Genomic DNA, 20,604 nt, shown 5'->3' with positions numbered 1-20,604 from the left:
TACAAGTGGAATAGCAATTCCGAAAAATATACGACAAACCTCTATTTGGAAGGAAATGATCACTCTTGCCTCAAGTTGATTATACTCAGTGATGCTATTTGAACACTCTTTAAGGCACATTTTGAAAGCCTAGATTAGTTTTGAGGAAGACAAACGATACTATAAACAAAGATGAGATGCGTTGGTTAAGAAGCGATTTTGTTCAGCGAAACGAAAAAATGATCCTTCAGTATGGAAAGAAGTGTTAGCCACACCTATGTATGCCGTTGCCTTACTAGCTAGCCAAACTATAGGAAGAACTAAATAGAAGCCATCAACTTTTTTAACGCAACTGCAACATTGCAAAACACAGGAACAAATCTATCGCCGTTCACTAGCTCGACCGATCGTGATCGTCTATAGGGAAAAGACAAACTGTTTACTTATGTCGTCCTTTATGGAAACGATCTTCGATACTACTTGCAAAGAACCTGCCAACAGTTTTGCCAACAGATGACGCTGTACGCTAGTAAGAGCTTTCTATCAAAGTTACTATTAAAGAACTTGAATCCAAGAAATAGTGTTTTATCTGGCACACAAGTGCAACGACAAGTCTTTTTCTGTTTACATACGAAAAATAACAATCTCTAAAACTTATACAAATTCTCATAAATGATTAAGTATTTGTAAGGGGGGTGGGGGAAATTCTATAGATATATTTATCTTTAGTTTACATATCGAGCACACACTACGACAGCAAATGCAATTTATATGTTTATATATATAGGTATATATTTTGTACAGCACGAATATTTCGATATTATATGGTATGCTTGATATCCGTATAAATGTTGTTACCTCATAGTCAACACCGTTGACACTGCGTGGTACATTTGATTGGATTTGGTACTAATTGTGTTTACCGAATTTGCAAAAGTAATAGGAAGGCAATAAAGAAATCAAATGAAAGTTTTCGTTAAACAACATTTTTGCTTTTGTTTTTAACACAAACATAAACACACACATACGCTCACATGTATGCGTCGATTATAAATGCGTGTTCTAGACAGTAAGGACGGTGCCTACACTGGACAGGGTATCTATGCATTGTAAACAGATTTTGCAGAAGATAGAGAGAGAAAGAGAAAGAAAGAGTTGAGAATGCGACTGCACTACGAAGGTTGATCATTCGCTGATCTCGGTTGGGTTACGATCCTAAATCCTTGATAATGTTTGACGGATGTACACTTGGAGAGGCAGCTTTATCGCAGGGTTTTCAATCATATAATGGAAGGAACATTTGGAATCGGTACAGTAGAATATTGGTGGTATATATGACAGCGGCGCCGGTCTTCACACGGCAGGTTCGGGGTTCAAATCCCAACTGGTCCGTTTCCTTATAGCGAGGACTGAGGACTGACTATCTAACTATGCGGTATCAATAAGTATTTTTTTCTTATTTTTCTCTTGGCACTTCAACCTCGAATGGTCTCGGCCTACCGTTACTGATTTTACCTGTAGTAAAATAGTCAGCCCTGGCTATAGGGAGACGGTCTGGATGAGTTTTGAATCCCGGTCCTGCCGTGTGAAGACCGGCGCCGTTATTACCTGAACACCGGACCGCCATCAATAGGTCTAGTAAGCCAGAAATGAAGATAGTGGAACATTGCAATCCCGTCGAGGAAAGTGGCAATCACACAATGGAATGATTCATTCAGTTAGGGGAAATAGGCAGCTCTTCTGTGAAACTTTACAATCAGCTGCTGATAAGCGTGGTCAGCTATAAGAACAACTTTTTCGACTAATTTTAGCATTAAACCCTCCCGAATAGGAATGCTAGGACGTGGTGTTGCAAACAAACAATCCAATGATAAGGTTGGGTAGATAATCCACAGCTGATTGCTAAGTTCCAAAGTTGTGTTGTAAACTTCCACTATATCTTCGCAACTTTCCGAAAGAGAATTGTAGTACTCCATTATCCAGTTGAAAGATTGCTTCTATTGATTGAAAAGCTCCATTATATGGTTCAAAACCATGTATTAAAGAAAAAAAGGGTGAATAATCATCTGCCAAATTTTATCTCGCTGCTTTTTCCGGAAACCGGGGTATTTCAATTGTTACAATGTAATATATCGATCCAAAAAATGCTACAACTCCACCTCATAAGAAAGCCATTAGCCTTTCGTTGAAATAATTCGCCTAATAATGGCTTCCCCATTTCAAACACACAACAATAGGAACTAAAAGTCATTGAACCAAATGCATCCTCCCCCCTTCTAAGTTGAGATGATCAAGAAAAACAAAAAAGAAACATAATAAATGACAAAAACATGCCAATAGACACCATTTGCTGTGCGATCAAAAGCAAGCAGTTAATTCGCACGGCAACTTGCCAATGTCAGCGTAAGCTAGCAGGAGATGAAAATTATGCCCCTTGCTTTCGTCGACGCAGATCCTTAAGGATCTCGCAAACCATTATTACGGCTTCGGCTTCTACGCCGCCTCTCGCTTTTCGATAGCGGGGTTGGAAATCGTGCCGGAGTTGAAATAGAGCAACAACAAAAAAAAGGCAAGGTTATGTGTGTACGCCCCCTTCCTATGGTACGCTGGTACACGCGGTGATGAAAGCGAATGATGATGCCCTGCAGACAGTCGCATTCGTGAAAGACCGTGGCACTACAACCATTTGCGCACACGCCAGCAATGGGGAATGCCTCTTTGCCTAATGGATGGTTCCCGGTAATGAACCTGGACCCGAGAGAGAGCCTGCCTAGATTGAATGGTGATTGTGCGATGGGGTACTGGGGCGATGCTGGGGGGGGGGGGGGGATGAGTTTAAAGAGGAACTTTGAGGGAGGGGGAGAGGCAATGTAGGTGAGGGTGCCGGTACTGTTAAAAGCGTGAGTGAGCGGTGTTGAGACATTATAAAGGATTGCGGGGCAAAAGCCCGGGCAAATGGGCAAGGCGTGAGCAATTCGCGCAGCAAGAAAATGGAAAAGTCATCTCGCGCGAAAAGCTAAGGTGAAGTAAATGATGAAGGGAGCTCGGGGAATTAGGCGCGAGTGGCGCTAGGGGGACGGGGGCATAAAACGTTAAGCGAACATAAAGCGAGCGATAAATGCGAAGAAAGACTTGAAAACTTAAGATATTGCACACCGTGTATACCGTGGAAGGTAGGATGGAAGAGAGTGTTAAGGAGTGGTAAGGGCAGGTTAGAAGGGTTCTGGGTGATGGTGGGTTATCGGTAAAACAAAAGAAACGAAACAAACTGACAAAACAAAAACAAAAACCTGGAGTTCATTCAAAAGCTACAACAACCAGAAGAGATAGAGAGAGAGAGAGAGAGAGAGCGAGTAAGAGTGAAGAAAACGGTTCCACTTACCTATCGTTCGCCGAACCTGCCGGTTTCAGGCTACGGAACGCTTTTAGCCACTTAGTCTTCATTGAGGAAGAACTAGAAGAAGACATTTTACGTTCACCGCGAGGTGAACCAGGATCTATTCTACCCAAAAATAACTCTTTCTGTAACGAGAATGCGCAAAAGTAGAGAAGGGAAAAAATGGAAAGAGATAAAAGAGAAACGGGTGAAATTACGGACAGAAACCTATCCTAGGCATTGGCAGCGCTTATATAGAAGTGTGTTTGTGTGTGTGTGTGTGTTTTCTCTGTGTTGGATGTAATACAATTTTAATTATTTCGAAACTATACCGATCATCACTAATGGCCTTCTCGGTGGCGGTGTGAGTGAGTGTTCTGTTTGTAAGTGTTCGCATGAAACGGACTAGCTCCATACCATTCTATCGTTCTATGGCAACTCGTTCCAAGGTGATTAAATATGTATCCACTATCTAACAGAACAGCTAATATCTAGAACGGCATGGCAATGTTTAGCAGCAACAGTAGTATATAGAGAGGTTGTAAAGAAATAAAAAGTTGTTTAGCGAAAACGGGTAAGACTAAAAGTAAAGTAAGTAACAGAGCAAACAACACAGCTCGAAACAGTGATCCGGCTATGGCTAAACTATCGATTCGCGCACTAGCGTTAGTTAAAAAAGGTAGTATAAATCTACACCTAGATTGCGGCAACGTAGAGTGGCGTTCAAGAAGAAGAAGAAGTGGCAGAAGAAGAAGAAGAAGAAGCTGTATGTGGGTGTGTGTGTGTGTGTTGGTATGTGTTATTGCTAAGAAATGGATTGCATCCAATCATACAGGCTGAAGTGGGCACAGCCAAGCAGCACTGTGTGATGTGTGATGCATCTCTCGACGCTCGCCTGCTTTCTTTGCACGGGCTCTTTTGCTCTGCCGTCAGCTGGCAGAATCCCGCCAACTATTATATGGTTTTAGTTTATTCAGGTCAAGAGCTCTATCCGATCTGCAGGCAGGCAGGCAGGCAGCAGCTGGCACAGGTCGTTCCACAGTTGTTGTTTTTTTTTGTTGCTTTCACTCCACCGTCACATGTTGTGATCGTACCACGAGTACCCGGCACCGAGTCAGCTTCAACGATTTGGCTTGGCCAACTCTAGGGCCAACCCGCCAACCACGGTGTTCCGGGGAATGGGTTTTGCAGGGAGCTTTCATGCGTGATGTTCTTCAACCATGAATGCACTAATAAATCATACCAACCGTTTCGCAAAACGGCACGGAGCCATGTCGAGTGCTTTCGGGGTCCATCTTCCTCGGGGTCAACATTTATAAACAAGCAACTTGTGCGACGGCGGGATGGGACGTGAAACTCAAATTTTCACATCTCTCTCACTCATTCTCCACGTGTCACCTATTTGAGGGGGGGACACGATGGAACACTGGAGGACGAGTGTTTGTGTGTGTTTGCTCGACTTTAATCGACTCCCAGCGCCTGCGAGTGGGGGACTCTCAAGCGTTATCAAAAGAGAAGTTCCCGAAAGATATTACCGCACCGAGAAAGAATCATCCTTGTCCCTGTGGGTTGACAACAGGGGAAGCAAGGTGGGAGCAAAGGAGGAGTGGGTGCTGTAATATACCCACTGGCCTCTCCATCTATTCTATCTATGGTGGACGACCCTTTGAATGCAGATCGACCTTGCCGTGGTTGACCGCAAACGAACTTTTTTTTCCAAAGACTCCTCCTACCTACCCAACCGATAGGGCGAGATGGATCCCGGTGAGCTCCCGTCACAGCTCTACTCTTGACGTTCTTTGTGTCGCTAACGAACCGACTACTTATGAGTCCCTAATGCTGCCAGCTGGTGCTGAATTGGTTGGGCTTGGGATGTCTCCCACGCATGGCGCGAAGCAGATGGCCATGCATACACACTCACACGCACACTAACACGGGCCGCCAAGATGTGTGGCCCGGAATGTTGTCATTGGGCAGGTGTTAGAACACACAAAAGCCCTCGAAATCGGTGGTCCTCCCATGCTTCCTTCCATTCCCCCTGTTTGATTGAAGCCTGTTGCTGATGGGATGTGTGACGGAGAGTGAATTGAAGAAACGCCGGGACAGAAATGACACTTGGCTCAAGCACGAAAGCTTTCGCTCGTCGAGCCGGATGGTGCTCGGAAACTCGAAAGTCATTGTCAGTCGATGGTTTTTCCCGAGGAGTTGTTAATTATATTGATCCCTCTTGTCACACAGGGAAAAGGGAAAAAAAGCCCGTAAACATTCCTCTTTTCGTGTGTTCTCTACATTCCCAGGAGCTTCTCGTTCTGGTTCAGAACTCCGGGGAATTGAGAACTGGAGAAGGATAGTGGGCGACAGATCGTTAAACTATTGCGAAAGAAATCATCGGATGACAGATAAGGTACAGGGCGTATAATTATGGTGACTGGCGGAATATTTTTCGTAAGCCATTTATAATCCACTTCGGAAGCGTCGAATGCGTGCGGAACGAATCATGTTGTTCATGTTTTCTATTAGGTATCTTCAAGAAACTTGAGGAAAAATCGCCTTGAAAAGACAATTTAATCTTTTAAGAAAAAAAAACTCGTATTGGAAAGAATCAGCAAGCAGAGTATGATCCTACGCCGCTTAAAACAAGGAAACAATCAGAGAGCTACGAACACGCACGTTCGTGGAAAAATCCTTGTCTAAGGTTTCTTCCAATCAAAATGGCGGCATTATTCACCTCCATATCATTTAATTCGTTAATTGATGTTTGATGAATGGTATTTTTACGCCTGTTTTTATGCAATACGTAATCCGATTTGGTTTTATCCGATCCGTGGCGGATATATTGGGAGCAATTCGAAGAAATCGTGTAACCGTACCTTCGATTGGTGATTGGTGACTCAAATAAATATTTAAATTTTGAAATAACCCATAATCCACAATTAATCACTTGAGCTTGAGCACCACAGCGGCGTTGAGTTAATGCTTTGCCCCACAGTAATTATGTTATCTGTCAGCTATTAAGCAAGTCAGCGGGGTCAGTTAGTGGAGACGGCCGAAAGCTTACCAGCTGGTTATTGCAAGTTATTTCTTCCTAGGGCAACTGATTTATAATTAGGCTTTCATTCGATGCGCTCCCAACAGTAGCGTACCGCACAAACACGGCACATAACCCAATTACAGTGTATTTATGATCCTGGCTAGGGTTGGTCGGAACGGCCGGGGGTTTTAGGAGAAGTGTAAATTTATTTTAAAATGGCACTTGAACTGAAATTGACCTAAATTGGAAGTTGAAAGTTTTCCGGAACTGTCCCCACGGTAGAAATTATTAATGAAGCCCAAGGCTTTGTTTTGCATGAGCTGGGATAGCGAACGTTATGGTTTTTTGCGTTATTTATTACTTGTAGTTTAAGTTTCTGGCTGTGTTAGACTACGTTACAACGGATGTGCTGCAATCAGATGCAAATTATTGTTTTAGACGTGAATTTAGCTTAGTAGAAGAAATATTATATTCTACGTAATTTTGGAAGCATTATTTTGGTATATACCTATACCCTTGAATTGTGCTGTAAGGTTGAAACTCAAAATACTTGAGATTGTTGTAGCGTAAGAACAATTGATGAGATCAAATAAAACTGTTAGGGTCTTATTTGTTTCAATTATTTGTGTACAGCCTCGAAAGGTCTTGGCCTGTCATTTTTCTGGCTTTCTTTGACTAGATTTTCCCCGTAGCAAGGTAGTCAACCCTGCGTACGGGGAGACGGTCTGGACTGATGTCCAGAGTCTGGAGAATGATAGTAAAGGTCCCTTAACTGACGGGCCTGTGTCCTAGAGATCCACCCAAAAATGCATAGGGTTTTGTATCATGTCTATCACTACCACTCATGGGCAGTTTAGTGAGGACTTTGGTTGCACATCTACCGAGGTTTCTTCATGAGCCCTGCAGAATTAGATCGAACTTTATGATTTAAAAGAGTTAAATATCGTAGCAAGGTTTAGTCGTAGTTAGAGCCATGAAAAAATCGTTACCGATCAATACACATTCGTAGCGTAGCCTTAATCCATTTTTAGCATATTACTGACGTGCTTCATCAGGGTTTTGAAGATGATTTTTTTTTAAAGTCACTCACACTACTGACAGATAATAATTAGTTAAAATTTAGAGGAATTTATTTAAAGACACCACAAAGATGGTGGAATTTAATGATAACATCATTCAGAATCATACCCATTAATTTGGAGCATCTAATTAGTCGTCCTCAATAGTACGTGACCTAAATAATCTCCTTTCGTATTTGAGGTTTATCTCAGAATAAATAGCTTAGATATCGTAATGCACGTCTTGATGATCAATAACAACTGTTTCGAATCATTAAAAATCTTCTCACTTGCAGAGAAAGGTGAATTTATCTAGACAGATTTCGTCCACCTAACTGTGATGCAGAACCTTGTAAATCAGAAACCATCTTAGGAAACCTACAAGCTGGTTTTATCGCTACAAAAGTTAGACAGAGGCGTCGGACTATCAGTCTAATCAGCGAAAAATATTCCATGAAAGATGGATAGTGCTATAAGAAAACTCGCTTTCCATGGCTGAGACGGCCAGACGGGGGCAGACGCAATCAAATCCCAACTAGACCACCTCCCCGTATGCAGGACTGACTATTCAGCCGAGGATAAAATCAAATCAAAGAAAGCCAGAAATGTCAGGCCGGCACCTCACTAGGTCGTACAATCAAAGAAGAATACAATCCCTCAACATCAGCAGTTGTCTGCGCTTGCTTCAAATATATTTGCGTAGAGTGCGCTTCGTGTATAGGAAAGAAGTCCTACTCACTTCAGAAGCGACCAACATGTTTTTTATGGCCAAACCACTTTAGGAAAACCTTACCAAATAATTCTGCACCCAATACGGATTAGTAACCGATTCTTAAGGCTCGTTGATATTTGAATAAGTAGATAAATAAGCAAATTGTTTGCTGAATGCTTTATGACAGTTGTATCAAGCCTCTTTTTTAATGCATACGTTACTCTGTCGATTTGCAGTTCTCGCGGTTCGTTTAATACCTCAGCAGTAAGTTGTATAAAACGTGTATGTAGCAATATAGGGTAAGCAATACATTTGTTATTTTTGATAACATTTAAGTATTGCTTGGCGTGTTAGCAAAAGTCTAACAATCTTGGAGAATATTTTTCCCACAAAAAAGATTAAGCTACTACTATGGTTGCACATACAAATCATTCACATAAACAGAATTTAGAATTGATTCGCCGTCATCCGATTTGTTTGTAATAAAATAACAGAAGGTTAAAACAAAAACTGATAAAGAAACATTTTGAAAACAGCAAGCAAATTTTACTAAGCGGTCAAACCTCGAGCACGGTAACGTGAACATGGGCGGAACAATGCCAAACGAAATGCTTCATCGAATCGAGCAAACGAAACTTCATTACCAAAGAAACAAAAAAAGGACAAACAAGAGGTAAAACGAGAGAGAGAGAAAGAGAGAGAGAGCGCGAGAGAGAGCACGAGCGTGGACAGAAAATGGGAAACAGAACTAATGAAAACTAATTTACCAATCCGCAAGTGCTGAAGTGCATCCTGCAATCGTAAGATGCGAGGAGCGTGAAACAATCGCATAGTGTGCGAGCGAGGGCTGCAAAAGACAAAGGACCCTGCAAGCGGGATGAATGGCTGTGCCCGGGCAAGCGTTAAGAGCAGCGTTGTAGCCGTATCCTGCGATGGTTGCTGGTGTTGCTGCTGCTACTGCTGCTGCTACTACTGTTGGCGGTGGTGCTACTGAAGGCTGGCACTGGGCCGACGTCAATCGTGGCTCCAGGGGCCATCTGGGTCCATTTGGCAGCCGTACCAAAGTAGCCGTTCCGTGCTTCCACCGAGGGAGACGGTGGGCGGACGCAACGTGGCAAACGGGCCGACGGGCGGAAACCCGATCGGTGTATAGGTAAACGTGTGTGGGGGGATAGGTTCCTGTACGGTGGTGGTGGTGTGAGTATGTGCATGTAAGTTTGGTCATCGATTTTTGGCCCCCGTCGTTCGACCGGATGCATCAAAACACAAGACATGTATGTAGCGTGTAGAAGAGGAATAGATAAAATAGTGATTTAGTGGTGCAGATGTACGCGGGCAGACCAGAAGAAAGCTGCCGGTGGTGTGGGAGAATCCAACGTGTGTGGGAGTGTGAGATAGAGGGTGGTAGATAAACCAAAAGCGCAATAGCTTAGCAGGAGACGGAAGGCAGAGACAGAGAGTGGAGCCGAGTGAGGCCTGAAGAGTGAGCAAGAAAGCAGCAGTAGAAGAAGAAGAAAAGGAGAACGAAATAGAAATAAACAGTCAGAGGTAACAAAATGGCTAGCTGAAGACGGGAACCAAAGAGCATAAAGAAAACATTGGAAACAATCGCCATAGACGGGACCAACGCTGAGCCATCCATGCCAACAGAGAGTTAACAATAGAGCGAAACAAACCCCTGGCGGTAAAGGATCGCGGTGGGTTGCGTGCATTTCAAGCAAGCCATGAAAAAGTAGAAAGAATCGATCGATCGGGTGAGAAAACAGAGAGAGAGAGAGAGAGAGAGAGAAAACAACAGAAAACAAGAAACAAGGTTAGCTGGTAGTACAAGAAAACTTACAACACGATAACGGATCGCTATCAAGCCCATTTGGAAGCGAGACAAAAGCAAACGTTACCCCCGTGTAAGCGCAGCCCAACGAACGATCCCCCGTATCGCAGTGCGTCTGTATGTGTGTGTGTGAGTGTGTTGTGTGCGTGTGTTTTCCCTCAGTGGTGAGGTTGACAGAGGGCCCAAAAAGAACTGCTTCCGGGCATATCGCGGTCCAAGTACACAATCGTGCGTATTTTGTTGTTTGCAATGGTGCCGTACCGTGCCGATGCTATGATTTGTTTAACTTTCTGATTTTGACGGACGGACCTCTGCGCGCCTCTTTCGAACCAGAAAAGGCACCAGAAATCCCGGAAATCTTGCCGACGGGTTTTGTTTTGCCAGTGAACCCAACCGTTACTGTTGTGAGTGGTGCAGGCGGATAAAACTAACGGAAAAATGAACCTTGATTTGCGCGGGGAAGACTGTTCGGCGTCATTTCGGCTGCCACAAGGAAATATGATCAGGACATTTGGGGGAACGGGAAAGAAGGCCCCACTGTCAAACACTCCCGTCGTCGTCTGTCACTGCCCTCTGTCAGTGCCCTGCTGGTGATGCTACTGTGGTTTGGATTTTTTTACTCGAACTTGGTGGTCTCAGTGTGTAATGGGAGCCGTACGGGTATCGTGTTCTCCCCGTCCAGCTGTCACGTAGTACTACCGGATCTCCTGGACTAGATCCACCGATGTTGGGGAGATTGGATAGAAATAACCCGCAGGAAAGGAAGAAAAAACTGTTGACCGTGTTAAACGATGCGCGATTTTTTCTGTGTGTTTGTGTGTGTCTGTGTCTGTCTGTGGGGAGGATCCCGTGGGGTGGGACTAAAACCCTGACGAGGCGATGCGTACGTCGATACGGGTTGGGAGGGATAATTGATGATATTTCATTACACTCACGCACTTTGGGCTATTTTGGGTTGTTGTTACTTTTCGCGCCGATCTTGGTTCAAAAACCTCTCTCGGCTCACGCGATACCTTTCGGGTTCTGCTGTTTCGATCGAACGTTGGTATTCGCGTCCGGGCCAGTTGGCTAACGTCGATGGCCGATGGCAAACGATTGAACCCAAACGATCACACACGCACTCACTCGATGAATCACTAAACCGCTGTAGTACGATGATAAGAGCAGCATCAGTTGTTTATCACACCACACCAGACCTTAGGTCTTTCCTTGGTAAGGTCCTCGTGCGTTGAACGACAGCTTCGAACAGGGTACTTGCGAACAACCAACGGCTGGAGTTCCTAGATTTGAGCTACTAGCCTTCTAGCCTACGCTAACTCTTTGGTGACTTTTACACTACCAGTGTGTGAGTGTGTTTTGTGCACGTTTGACGTTTCACTATCACAATATTCGTTATTTAACCTATCGTAGCAGTTTGTGGATTGGGAATCTTTCAGACCAAACTTTTACTGTGCAGCTTTGGCGTCCGAGTCCGGGCGGGGGGAAAATTTGCAATAAATAACTATCAAACGGTATTATTGTAACTACGGAGCAGCCGGGGCATGAGCCACCTTTAACGAACAATTGGTTTTATCGCTAAATATTTTGTTTGTTGTTTCAATTCGTATCCGCAACTGCAATGCACGCTGCTAGGGGTGCTATCCTTTGCGTTGTATAATAATCGTTTCGGCCAGGCTAAATAGCGCTGGTGAACTGGGTTTCCGTGCCAACAGCCGTTTCGTACAATGTTTGTATTTGTTTTGTTTCCGGTACAGTTTACGACTCTACGATGGCGGCTAAATCTTGCAATCCCAGTCCGACGGCGGGACAAAGAATAGTCTTCGAATGCAGTAAAATTGTTATTTCCGCTCGATTAGCTAATTAATATACACACGCACACTAACACGTCACACATACACGCTCGCTGTTTTTCTCTCGCCGATAGTCTTCTATAAACGGAGAAGATCGAATCACACGCGCGCGTACACTCACAATATCACAATAATTGTATGTAAGCTGGTAACCGGCTGCTGTTGGCTGCTTGGAGCGCGTAACATTCCGTCCGGCTTGCGCTGGATCCTGGCTGGAGGACGCTATCACGCGATTTTAACGATTAAATCGTGTCGGCACAAAGTGCACTGCCAATCACCAGTTCGAACAGCGTCCACTAATCAGCAAACATCGACTGACAGCTAACGACGCGCCCGCCAACATTGACACATATGCGAATCGACTGTCGCACGCTGTTGGCAAAAAGTTGGGAGTGGGCGAAACGATGTGCCCGTCGTCCTGACCTAACCGAAACTCCGACTCTTCGCACTTGGCCTGGTACGGTTTGGAAGTGTTTGGTGCAAGTGTTGCTCGCTTCGGCAGGTTCGTGTTTGTTTGTTATCAGGCGTGAAAAATCATCAGCCCGACCGAGAGTTCGGATGTCTTTGTTGGGCGAAAGCGCTTCCCACGCGCGCCAGATACCCGGCCGTCGCTCGTTTGCACTCCGCTCACCATCGGCACGGCTGGTGGCTTTCACCCGGAAAGCACTGTAACGGGCCCTAGCAACACCATCGCTCTCGTTGCACTGGATCACTGGTGAAACGCAGCGTCCGACCGTCCGGCTCGAGGCGGTTTCGAGTCGCACAAATACACGCTCGGGCTGACACAAACTGACACAACCGTGGCACTGACAGCTCGGGGACAGCAGTTCGATGTAACACTTCCTTTGGCGATGCTGGCGTGCAGGTTGCTTCTCCTTCCTCCTATCGCAGGCAATGGTCCACAGAACGGCGATATGTTGGCGTAATATAGCTGAGGCACTTCACCGACTTAAAAACGTCCCCAAAAACGGGGCCCTTTCTCTCGAGCCACTGCGATCGACGGTGCCGCTCCGCGGTGTGTGAGGTTGCCACTCTATTCTGCAGTAACCGGATCCGGACAAGGCTAGCTAAACTTTGGGACTGGCGGCTGGCTCGCGACCTGGTTGCAAATGCTCAGCACACTCAGCACACACACCGAAAAAAAAAACTCGGAACAGGTGATAGGCACCACCGGGGCCTAGCCTAAGCAGCAGCAGCAGCAGAAGCGATAGAGCTTTCGCTCGGCTGGTCGCTCGAAACTGACCGAACGGGTCCACGGTTCGGGTTCGGCACCGTCCCATCGCTCGTGCTTCGCTTCCGTGTGTAGTGGTGATGGCTTTTCCAATACGATACGAACCATTCGGAGCCGTGCACATGCGCCGTCAATACTATTTTCGCGGTGTTTCGCGGCTGTAGAGCTGTGGCGTGTGAATAGCATTCCAGCACCCCCACCCTTGGTGTGCCGTGTCATTGTGTGGATGTGTTTATGTTGGGTGTTCGGGTACACGTTTTCTGAATGAAACATTCCTCGACCCTGGTTGTGCAATATTGATAAGTGAAGCAGCAGGAGAATACACCGAAAGATTACCCTTCCAATCAACCAGGCACAGGGTAACGGAGCACAGCCTGCTAGAGCCACGGCAAGTCACGGAAGAAAAGTTAAAACATCTTGGCGCGTGTGGCGTGTGTTCGCCAGTGAGCGGAGATCAATTTTGGGGCAATTTACTAATGGCAATAGAAGAATTCGTTCGCACATTACATCTTTCCAAGTAAAGGTTTGCTGGGCCAGCTGTGTAAACGGGGCAGGGTGTTTTTCGGAGTTTGGTTTGTCTGCCAAGCAAAGGTGGCAATAGTGAAATGAGAAGCGAATTTCCCTGTGGTGCTTGATGACTGTGTGCGGTGCTATGAATCACCGAAAAGAGCATTGATTTCTTTGAAATTTTAAACTGTCTTTGAACGTGTGCAACGAAGAAAACAATCCAAGTGTGTTGAAAGATTTCGTCGTGACTTTTAATGGAGGCGCCTGGTACCTCACGTAATGTGGGAAGGTGTTGATGGCATGGTTGTCATTTATTCATTCGTTTTGTAATGAAACGCAATGTTTTCGGTGTAGATTGTATGATAAATATTAAATTTGCTAGCTTATTGTATTATACCACCTAGTTTGAGAAGTTTCTCTTCCTGTGGCACCGAAGATCTTTGCTATTACTTATTTTTTTATAAACTCTTAGCTTGATTTGACCTTGTTCTTGGCAAGAAAACTGTTCCAGAAATTTAAAAATCAAATAGTTGCTTTTTTTGTAATTTTTTTTTCAATCAAATAGCTTTCATGTTCTAACAGGAAATAGCTTTATGTAACAAAAAGCTCAAATGTAATTTTATTTTTTTACTCTTCGTTTTTATATGACGCTAAAAATATTTAGTTCGTAAAGAAATAGTACAAATCAAAATTGTTTCAAATTATTATAAAAAATTCATACGATCGTTAAATCTTTTTACTCAGGTTGTATGTCTACCATCTTGAAACACGAGCTTTTATTCGTGTTTCGAACCGTTGCGCCGGATGAAAGCTTCTAGGATGAAATATTTCATCGTGAAAAGTTTCCATCCGTTTGCGCTAGCCCAGGTAAAGTAACTTGATGTAACTAGAACGCCACAGTTCTCTGTGCACTACGAATATTAGTGACAGTATATCGAAATTAATTTTTTTTTAAAGAGCCACATTAGGCTGAAATGAATTAAACAGTAGAACGTGAATGAATTCGACATCCCATGCATATGAAATGCAAATAGTAACGAGCTTTCACCACCAGTGTTTTTGTCCTTTGATAGACGATACATGTTTTATCGCATTCGTGTTCGAATAAAAGAAAAATTTGAAAGCCATTTTCAATGCTTAATAGAGGCAGTTCGCACGGAGGCAGATCTGGATTAGCAGTTTAAATCACCGCAAAATAAATTCACAAAAGCAGTCAATTTGCACCTGTAATAAGACATGCCTCGCAGATTGGACAAGGATAAAGCAAAGGAGTTTTCAATCTATGTCTACGCTCAACGTTGCCGCAATACAGAAAAGCGTTGTAATTGCAATCGTAAATTAATCTGTTATACATACTCTTAAATGTCATCAAAAGCTCATTGCCACACCGTTCGACCTATTCTAGTTTAGAAACACAAACTAGCCAGATAGCCGTCCATTAATAAATCCTTCAAAATTCTAGACCTACACAACGCTTTTGTAGTATCGGAAGCTGTAAACGCATAACAGGGAAAGAAAGCTACTCGAGAAAAAAACTCTTACCTGGGCACGGACTGCTGCAAGATGGATCTGTTTGGCCCGTACGTCGAATTTTTTCATCGAGATATCCTCCTGGATCTCGTTCGCCTTATTGTACAGCTGGCCTTCGATGCCCCTGATCTGTGTACGAACTAAAGCGTCTACAGAATCCTACAGAAACGGATGCAACAATCGGTAACAGAAGAGAAAAAAGAAACAACCATAAATGTAATGGACGCACAAGCTACCGGCTACGTTAACCACGGCACAAAACACGGCCAAATCACACATTGAGCATACTGGAAAAATCTTGAGCTTCGAGTAGAAAAAAAAGAAACTTTTAAAAACACTTTGTAAACTGCTGTCTGAAGATGTTCAGCATCGACGGGACACCACCAGTGACTTCAACATAACAAATTGGATGGTATAAGAGCTAGGAATTAATTAAGCGAAAGACGAAAAAACACAACAATAACAATCACGAAAACACTCCATCGACAAAGCACAATTGCGCACGTGGCACAGGATGGAATGTCTGACTCCAGTGTCATTCCCTACCAGCACCCGTGTAGTGAGAGGGAAAAAAACGATCCAACGAATCCTCAACTAGACGGAATGGCAAAACATCTGAGGCACAGCTGGACACACAGCGGACATGCAGTAAGCGACCAAGGAGGGGAAAACTGGACAGATCTCGTCTACCAACCTGTAGTTGTTTGATTTGAATTTCTAATTCCTGTGACTCTCGTCTCAGCGCTTCCAGCGACGGGCGCACTTGGATGGATGCACCTTTGTCCACGACCAGCTCATCCTTGAACACTGGCAGCATCGGGTCCTGCAAGAAGGTAAGAGGAGCAAAGACGGGAAGGATGAATGAAGTGGACGGCAAGGGGGATAAAACTGCTTCCCACAACTGCGGCCAGTCATAATTGTGGGAATTTGGTTTCAATTCCAATTAAATGTGGCTGCATCGGGATGCGAACCGGAGCGGACTTTCTGTGGCCTCCCAACTGCTTACTTACCCCACCATAGTCCGGCACATCTTCGGCACCAGCGGCCTCGTTGGGTGCATTTCCCGACTGTGGTGGGGCAAATGCTTTCCGCGGAATCCGCTGCATGGTCTGCGGCACCGGAAGTGTGCGGACGAAGTATCCAAGATCGAGTGCCGGCGAAACGTTCTTGCACTGCACGGCCAGCCCATCGTATCGCTTCGCCTGTTCCGCTGCCTGGAAAATTGCAAAAGCAAGAATGAGTTGTTTGTCTCAAGAGAGAGAGTAAGAGAGATATAGAGATAGAGATGAAGAAAGAAAGAAAGAGAGAGGTGGAGAAGAGAGTAAGCGGAAGTGGTGTCATAAGCAAACTGACACCGTAAGACGACAGGCATACGGATTCTTAGGTGGGCGAAGGTGTCAATGACAACGAAATTCTTCGCCTTTGTTTAAACATTGAGCAGGTCGCAATTTCGCTAGAACCTGTGGCACTTCTGGCGAAAATAGGTAGAATTACTCGAGCATCTTGTGTCAGCGGTGGAACACATTTGCTGCTTCCGGAGGAGCTCAGATGTTGATGAGCACAGTATTGAATTAGGAGCTGGCGCACCATCATAAAATCGTCGTTTGGCTTGGAAATGTTCTACCAGAAACACATCTCTTTTTTGACGCGAAACCTAAAACCTTCTCAAAATAGGTGAGGCTTCAATCCATTACGCGTCCAAATACTCCAAATGCTCCAAATACTGAAGTTCAAGGTTTCCGTTTTCTTCTTCAAATCGTATAGAAGCGGTGGATTCTTGGTGTTGCTTTTTTGTGTTAAAGTGCTCCATTACACATTTTCCTGCAAAACATACTTTTCATCTGGTCATGTACAGCGGAGCGAAAGAAATCGTACACGGTGATAACGACACGGCCAGCATCTTGAGTGCCTTGCCCCGTAGGCTGAAGGTAATTGGCAAGAGTTTTATCAGGGAATTTAACGACTTCCGAGCAGCTTTATCGTCTGGTTGATCGACAAACGATTTTCACACTATGTGAAGTTAATGGAATGGCAAATGCTCCTCTGCTGGTGCCTGCCGGCGACGACGTTTTGCGCCACGAACACGTTGTGGCACATTCCACCTACTCGGGTCGGCCCGTTGGTTGCAGTGGACGCGCGCACAAGACACTCTCCAGCTGCGATACTCCGGGCCGTACTCATCAATCGAAACAAGCGAGTTGAGGGCGGCGGGAACTATCGCTGCCTGTCGGCCATGTTTGAAGCACAACTTTCGCCCGGTGACAAATATTGATACTGAAATTTAATTGGATTTTTCACTGCACTTTGCTACCGAGTTTCGCGCGCACCGACCGTAACAATATAAGTGAAGCGACGAAATTGATGGAGTTATTTGGGCGCAGCGTAATAAACTGGTCCGGGTGTGACTCAAGTTTGAAAGCGATTTATTTTTCAGCCAACCGCTGGCAGGAGGTTCATTAAAGGCGGAAATTGCCCGGTTGGTGTTGGCGAATCAGATTCCGCTTTCGGTTGTATTTAAATTCGTTCCCACAGTTTCGTCACCGGTATCGGTGCGGAGCGATGCTGGCAGCAGGTGAATAATACAAATAGAATCCTCATTAGTGATGCGATGTTTTTGTTCCGTCGCTCATTAATTACCCAGCGCGCTTTTAACGATCGTTACGATCTCCAGCGAAAGGCAACACCGGATCCGGATTCCTGGCGGTCTGGAATGAATGCCAACCATTCGTCCATGCCATGCCATGTCCATTAAAACCAAACCGGGAGCTCGCAAAAACACATTCACCAGATTTATAAAGTATCCTTTTACAACCGACCGCGCTCTTCGTTTTATTTTGTTCCTGCCGCAGACTTCGGCGAATCCGCGAATGGCGCGCCGTAAAGGGGTGAAAATTAATATTTTATTATCGCGCTACACGCTTCATCGTAGGTGGATTGCGTTTGTTGTGGAGCATTTTTCCGCCTTTTTTGTTGGATTGAAGCTCAACATGATTGGAACTCACGTTAACATCATTTGTGCATAAAACTATGGCTGGACTGTTTGACACACTCTAGCCCTGGTTCCAACGCGACTAATGGATCATCAGCTATTAGCACATCCTGGTCCGTTCCTGGATCGTGCCCTACGGAAGAGAAGTGTCCACGCGAACCACGCTGGCATATCCTGCCTGGGATGGCTCAATTGATGAGAAAGTTGGAAGCAGAAGAAACAACACACCACCATAAACCAAAGCAGATTCTTGCATATTTGATTAATCCAGTCCTTCATGCCGCGAACTTGGCCAGGAACTTCAAAGCATCAAAGGTACAGCGCACGGCGTACTACAATATCTATGCAAAACAGCACGAAGCACAAAATGAGATGAATTGCGGGGTCGTGTTGCAAAGCGTCTCACGAACGCCGCCCGGTCGGTATTGTGACGTTCTTTTTATCGTTTTGGCATTCGTTATGCTTTATTAATGAGTTTTCATTGAGAAAATTGCCCTTAAAAGGACTCGACGCGGTTAATCTGCTTATTGGGAGTTGAAGGCTGAATGCCGAAAGTAAGCCAGCCAAGCCAGTGCGTGCTCGAGTGGTGCTGAACTGCCGGAACCATGGAATGTGGCTGAACAATGTGCTTGTGAGTGTTTAATTCAATTCTGTAAGCTTTGGTCGGAAGATTTTGTCTTGATATTGCTGGACGGATTAACTTTTAATTAGCTATACTTTTCACCGGAGTTACTGTAAGGGTTACGCTGGAATGTGGATCATACACGTGTGTGTGTCTTGGTCACAACCGGATGAAGCATTTTATAGTCTAGCTGGTATCTAGCTGAATTTTAAAATCCTTCTTTTGTACAACTTGATGTCTCAGGATACCATTACTGAATTCCTTGTCATGATTATACCCATAATCAGGATTGTCAGTCCTGCGTACGGGCAAATGGTTTGGACGGAATCCGATACCGAGTTTTCGGGATTCGATAAATTAAATCCAAGAACCATGAGTATCCTCTTCGACTTACTTCTTCTCCTTCTTCCGATAAATATCGGAATGAATTCCGGATATAGTTCAGACGGAAATCGATACCTGCGCTTGAAGACCAGAGGCAATATGTATCCTGTAAGAATAGACCAGCTCCTTTTCGACAATGCCCCTCATAAAAGGTCACTAATACGAGGCCCTTAGTAATCATCCAACAACACGTCCAGAAATCTATATTAAAATAAGCTTCCAAATGAGCAATATTTAGAGCAATTTGCCTGTAAAATACAAAACTTTCCCTAAAGCCTGATATAAATTGACCCAGACGCTTAAGTTAAACTAACCCAAGGCAACGCTATGTGTTTGTTGATTAGGTTTTGGGGCAGATAGAAACAACCCGTAATTTGGTCGATATCAGCAAGCAAGGCCCGTTAATAGGTTAAAAATTAGTTAATAAATAAAATTGTCGAATTTGGGACAAGACAAATCCACCCGACATTCCCCAAGTCGCTACGCATTTCGACATGACTCTCTTGGTCGATGGTAAACAGAGGATGATTTCAGTTTGGTTGGATTTGATATTTAGATTTAATTCCAGGTCATCCGAAAAAAGTCTCTGAAAGCCAACATGGCACATGCCATCTTTGAGCTTCACCTGGATTTATGCGCCAGAGTCAGAAGAAGGTTGTCCTCTCAAACGCACGTTACCAAGTAAAGTCTTAGGTAAAACTAATCCGTTTCTAACATTCAGTGTCATTATTCATTTAGCATATAGTGTCTGAGGGATGAATGACTGGCCGTCTCAACGGTTTTTGGCGTCTTCCTGAGGCTGACAAAATCGACCTCGAAGTCCAGTAATTGCTTGATATTAAGGTGTGCGGATATTTGTTTGAGACACTGTAAGCAAAAGCTGCTCTTGTTTCTGCACAAAGAATTGGTTAAAATTTCTCTCAAAACGGAAAAATGTATTTCATTAACTATAATAAGATAAAATATTCCAATGAAACCATAAAAAGCTTTGATACGGGAACAAAAACATCTTAGAAAACAAGAAAAACCTCGACACGACCCCACAACTCTGAACGAATAAATATTTGGGACACCGTCAAGAATCGATGGGAAAGCGTCAACAATTTTCGGGATAACCTGTATAAAGTTTTTACTGATCAAAAGTTTTGGGTTGAATGATTAAAGAGTGGGAAATGCTTTTTCATGCAGTTTTAAGCAACTCTCTTCCTGTTCTTGGCTTAACCACTTGCTATGGATCATGCAAGCCATCTAATGGCTCACTAGGCTTATTGATACCACGAAGTTGGAACGTCAGTCCACATCACGGGCAAACGGTCCGGAAAGGATTCGGCATAAAATTTTAAACAAAATTAGGTGTGCATAAAACATTAAAAAAGGATAAACGAAACTATATTACACTTGGTGAAGCTATGGATAGTACGTAGTTATTTGTTAAGTGCAAAACCAGGTGATGTTAAGTTTACATTTTACCTGTCAGATTAGTTATAAAGCATTCTAATAAAAT

The 20,604-nt window shown here is 44.2% G+C and overlaps 1 protein-coding gene across 1 annotated transcript in view; it reads right to left on the bottom strand.

The window, feature by feature from the left end:
• Positions 1 to 20,604, bottom strand: part of LOC118512013 — a 75,732-nt gene that overhangs the window by 22,710 nt on the left and 32,418 nt on the right. Inside the window, 4 exon segments of the mRNA XM_036055788.1 lie at positions 3,362 to 3,501; positions 15,118 to 15,264; positions 15,800 to 15,928; positions 16,116 to 16,319. Coding sequence (XP_035911681.1) covers positions 3,362 to 3,501; positions 15,118 to 15,264; positions 15,800 to 15,928; positions 16,116 to 16,319 — 620 coding nt within the window.

Source organism: Anopheles stephensi, chromosome 3 (assembly GCF_013141755.1).
Source record: "Anopheles stephensi strain Indian chromosome 3, UCI_ANSTEP_V1.0, whole genome shotgun sequence".
Classification (NCBI taxonomy): domain Eukaryota; kingdom Metazoa; phylum Arthropoda; class Insecta; order Diptera; family Culicidae; genus Anopheles; species Anopheles stephensi.
The sequence above is the reverse complement of the archived record's forward strand: the minus strand, read 5'-3'. Positions and strand labels throughout refer to the sequence as shown.